Below are 4,525 nucleotides of genomic sequence, written 5' to 3'. Positions count from 1 at the left end.
TTATGTCCACCGAGTCGTTTTTTCCATGGCAGGATCTTCTCATTTTTAAGTATTCTCTTTTTATGTAAACATATTGGAATTCTGATTAGTTATAGGCAAATGAATACACAGGCCAAAACTGTATGCTGTTTTCCTGATCAGCATAATCTAGTAGAGGTAATTTCCTTGATGCCCCATTCTACACACAGCCTAAATTATAGGCACTGAACCATTTACAGGAGAATAATACTTCTGAGTGTGGGTGTCCACTGTGCAGCAATGTTCACACCTACTTGGTCTCAGGCTTACAGATTTAAGTCTAATAGCGTGAGATGAAAGTAGACAAACAACAGAGTGTTGTTAGAAATTGCGTAATTCAAATCTGGTATTGGAATAAGAATCAAGAGATCTTCAATCCAAGCTTAATTTATTATATGCAAAATGTATGTATGATAAGTATGAAGGTTCGTATATACGGGTCCACTGAAATACCACGCAGGGCACTCAGAGAACTAAACCATTGTTTACAGGTTCTTTCTCAAAGACAGAGAGTTCCCACCTCTTCTGTTGGCCAATCAGAGTAAAGGACTGAGTGTGGTTTAGACTTTACTCAGCCAATCCGTTGGCGCACGGGTTAGTCCCAACCCCTTGGCGCTCCACCCCTTGGCGCTCCACCGTTCCCAGGCATAAGTTGCTATCATAATAACCTGTAGAGTCAGCACCCAATCTGTACTCTATGTACCTACGTTCAAGGACGGTTTCACAGACAACAAAGAGAGAGTGTTCGTATCTGTAAGAAATACAAGTCTTATCTGACCTACCCCCTAACGTTCCTTACATGAATCACAGCCTGTTATGTGAAACAATTTATATCAGTATAGTACAAACCTATGCTTATCATTAATGCATTCCTTCTAAGTTATTCATCACATACAGATCCAATTATGAGAAAAATAGAACCCAACAGTGTGCGATATGAAGGCAGAGTGAGTGGACAATCTGAGCATGTTTTAGGGTGGTAGGTCACATGACCAGGGAACTATTGAAATTAAAAACGTTTAAAAAATCCTGTAGAGATTAAAATGGACAAACTAAAGGGTGTGCAATGTGTAGGCCCACTGAGTGTACATTCTGAACCCTGTTTGAGGTCAGTAGATCACATGACCAAGGAGCTATTGAAATTAGAAAGTTTGAAAAATTCATGTAAAAACTGTACTTAATTTATTCATAGTTGATTGCCTGATATCATATAATTATTGATGTTCTGCACACTCTGAACTTGGCAGAAAAGTAGACCCAAGATAAACAGGTGGAGTTGGTAGCATGACGTCTAATTTCAAAGTGCATGTCCAGGCAGCAATATCAGATTAAAACGAACCAGGATGTTCTTTCAGAGGACTCCCCCCTTTCAAACTGCTGTTTGACATTAGATTGCGACTGAATCAACTCGACTGGCTTTTTAGTAAATCCATAACAGGTTTTATTGGAGTTTCCAATGCCAGCCTGTGATACAAAGAGCAGCTCAATCCTCAGTCTCCCACAGATCTACTGAAGGCATTTAACTGAATTGGAGCTCCATACGGTTCGTATTCCATTTGCTGGAGGGCATACTTTTCGCTCAGATGTATTGATATTTGGTTACCCACTGGATATGGAGGCAATTTGCATTAATGTATAGAGATTATGTAAATCGGCGACTGCTGAAATAGATCTTCATGTGGTTTGATATTCTACAGATGTGAATGGAGAATCTCTCTGGCACTACTATGATGGGTCAGGGCAGAAGAGTCCTGCTCACATGGATAAGTCTGAGCCTGTTTGTGAGTTTCCATACGGTCGCAGGTAAGAATGTATGTCCTGTTTAATTAACTTCTTAGCAACTACGAAATACATTGATTAGCTGTAAACAAGAAGTTATATATACTTTTTATAGTTTGGTATGCTTGTAAATGGTTGTAAATCACACCTTTCCCAATTAATGCATCAGTTGACAGACTACTACAATGCCTTTTCTATAACATCTCAATATTTTCCAGGGGACAGAGAGAGCCTCTTCCAGCTTCATACTAGTTATGGTCTGCTGGAGGGCAGGCTGGTCAGAGTGAGAGAGAGCCAGAAGAATGTGGCTGCCTATCTGGGGATCCCCTTCGCTGAGCCCCCTGTCGGGCCCCTGAGGTTCCAGGCCCCCCAGCCTCCTCGGGTGTGGCAGGGACTGAGAGACGCCAAGGCCTACCCCCCTCTGTATGAGCCTAAACAGTAATTTGTTAGAGAGAGACAGGCAGGCAGGGAGACAGACAGATAAACAGCCTACACTGTCTTATAGGGAACTCTGAATCATGCTTATTTTGATAAACATTAACATTCTGCCAATCATGTTTTTATTGATAGTATAAGATGATGTCACCTCTCTTGTCCTCTTAACACATAGGTGTCTGCAGAACATGAACCACACTAGACAGATGGGGAACCTGTACGGAGGTCGGTTCCCTGTCCTTACCACCTCAGAGGACTGCCTTTACCTGAACATCTACACACCAGTCAAACCTGGAGACCCAAGGAAACTACCAGTGAGGAGAGACATGAGAATGTACCCATATCTACCTCAGAGTAGACAAGCATACATGTCTTTGGTTTGGTAGTCTAAAAAAGTATATCTGCAGGTGATGATTTGGATCCATGGTGGAGGCTTCCTCATGGGAGGGGCTTCACTCTATGATGGCTCCTCATTGGCTGCCTTCGGGGACGTTGTGGTGGTCATCCTCCAATACCGTCTGGGTATCCCAGGGTTCCTCAGGTACACTTCTATTGGTACTGCATTTGGTCAATATGATCAATGCACAAATTTGGGTGAGTAACATTTTCTCTTGTTTGGTGTCTACTGAACACAACCCTGGCATATCTGATCTCATATCTGCTTGACTGTCCAGTACTGGGGATGGCCAGTACCCTGGGAACGTGGGTATTCTGGACCAGGTGTGTGCCATGCGCTGGGTGCAGGAGACCATCAGCAGCTTCGGTGGAGACCCAGGATCTGTCACCATTTTCGGAGAGTCTGCTGGTGGTGTCGCCGTCTTTTTACATGTGTGTACTGTATATCTAGGAAAACAGATACTTGCTGATACAGAAAGATGCACTGGCTGTCTGTATGTAGGCTTACCTTGGGCACTGATTCATTGTTCTGTCTGTCCAGATGATGTCCCCTCTGTCATCAGGACTGTTCCACAAGGCCATCAGTCAGAGTGGAATACCCCTCATCCCTGTCTTCATCCAGGATGATCCCAAACCTGCTGCACAGGTGGTCTGCTGTTTCACTGTGTGCTGATCATAGCAGCATGTCTCAAGCATCCCATACTTTGGTTCATATACAATATAACAACTGGTAAAACCTTCAGTGGTCTTATGACTATGTATTTATTGTTCTGGTACAATGTAACGTGTTGTAATTCAAATGCTCTGGTTTCAATCTCTCCCTCCTCCAGCTGGTGGCACAGAGAGCAGGCTGTCCCAGTGATGACTCTGCAGAGCTCATGACCTGCCTCAGTACCCTCAGCCAACAGGACATAGAGGCTGCTACACCTGCACTGGTAGGTTTGGTCTGAGCCTCACACTCACCCTACAGTATGTGGGATGTATGTATCTGAATGCCAGGCTGTTGCTTTAGCTAACTTATACTGTATGGCGGTGTTGAATGCAACAACATGGCTGTTGTTTGTGACTTCCATTCTGGGGTCCATCCTCTCTCTCCACAGGGGGAGATGGTTCTGTCTGTGCACAGGGATGGGACAGTCATCCCTACCAACCTGGAGGAAGTCCTGCAGACCAAGAGCTTCCTGGGCTTCCCCAGCATCATAGGGATCAACAACCATGAGTATGGATGGATGCTCCCACATGTATGTATGTCCCTGCATGAAGATATGAAAACTATCTGTCATATATTTTACAGGTAAATGTACTTTTATCATTGTTTTTCACAAACCTTGTTGTGTGTTCCACCAGTTTTTCCTATTTCCTGGATGGGATCTTGGAATGACCCGTGAAAACATGATGATGATCCTGGCATTAATGCTTCAGAAAGTGGTTAGTAAAGTATGGTGGCAGACAGGGTTGGGTAGGTTACTTTCTAAATGTAATCCGTTAGAGTTACTAAATTAGTTACCTGTCCAAAATTGTAATCAGTAACATAACTTTTGGATTGCCCAAACTCAGTAACGTAATCGGATTACTTTCAGTTGCTTTTTGATTACTTTCTCCTTAAGAGGCATTAGAAGAAGACGAAAAGGATCCATCAAACACATTTGGTGTCATCATAGTGGTCTCTGACATCATAGTGGTCTCTGACATCATAGTGGTCTCTGACTTGTAGTCATACTCGCTCAGGTGGAACAAACTTAAACTTGCGCCTTTTTTCAATGCTGAGTTGAATGTCATTGAGAAAACAGAAAGGTGTCATAATGTATTTTTTTTCGCAAACGTTCTTTCTAAATTTAAAAGTAATCCATTAAGTAATCATCTCGCTTTTAAAAAGTATCTGTAATCTGATTACAAT

The 4,525-nt window shown here is 42.8% G+C and overlaps 1 protein-coding gene across 1 annotated transcript; it reads left to right on the top strand.

Moving 5' to 3' along the window:
* Positions 1–1,356: 1,356 nt before the first annotated feature.
* Positions 1,357–4,301, top strand: LOC121548385 (putative inactive carboxylesterase 4). The gene is made up of 10 exons (XM_045215175.1): positions 1,357–1,561; positions 1,716–1,821; positions 2,016–2,220; positions 2,408–2,546; positions 2,640–2,773; positions 2,907–3,060; positions 3,170–3,274; positions 3,459–3,563; positions 3,729–3,869; positions 3,976–4,301. The coding sequence occupies exons 2-10, from the start codon at positions 1,722–1,724 to the stop codon at positions 4,129–4,131; spliced, it is 1,239 nt and encodes a 412-aa protein (XP_045071110.1). The 5' UTR covers positions 1,357–1,561; positions 1,716–1,721; the 3' UTR covers positions 4,132–4,301.
* The last annotated feature ends 224 nt before the right edge of the window (positions 4,302–4,525 follow it).

The sequence above is a fragment of the Coregonus clupeaformis genome, unplaced genomic scaffold, assembly GCF_020615455.1.
Source record: "Coregonus clupeaformis isolate EN_2021a unplaced genomic scaffold, ASM2061545v1 scaf0385, whole genome shotgun sequence".
In the NCBI taxonomy this organism is placed as follows: domain Eukaryota; kingdom Metazoa; phylum Chordata; class Actinopteri; order Salmoniformes; family Salmonidae; genus Coregonus; species Coregonus clupeaformis.
Note: the sequence above shows the minus strand (reverse complement) of the source record. Positions and strands in the feature narration are given on the sequence as shown.

Excerpts from the sequence above, each read along its gene's own strand:
- LOC121548385 (XM_045215175.1), top strand. The coding sequence starts at position 1,722 with ATGGAGAATCTCTCTGGCACTACTATGATGGGTCAGGGCAGAAGAGTC. Across the intron at positions 2,221-2,407 it reads GCCAAGGCCTACCCCCCTCT|GTGTCTGCAGAACATGAACC; the intron begins GTATGAGCCTAA and ends CTTAACACATAG. Across the intron at positions 2,774-2,906 it reads GGTATCCCAGGGTTCCTCAG|TACTGGGGATGGCCAGTACC; the intron begins GTACACTTCTAT and ends TTGACTGTCCAG.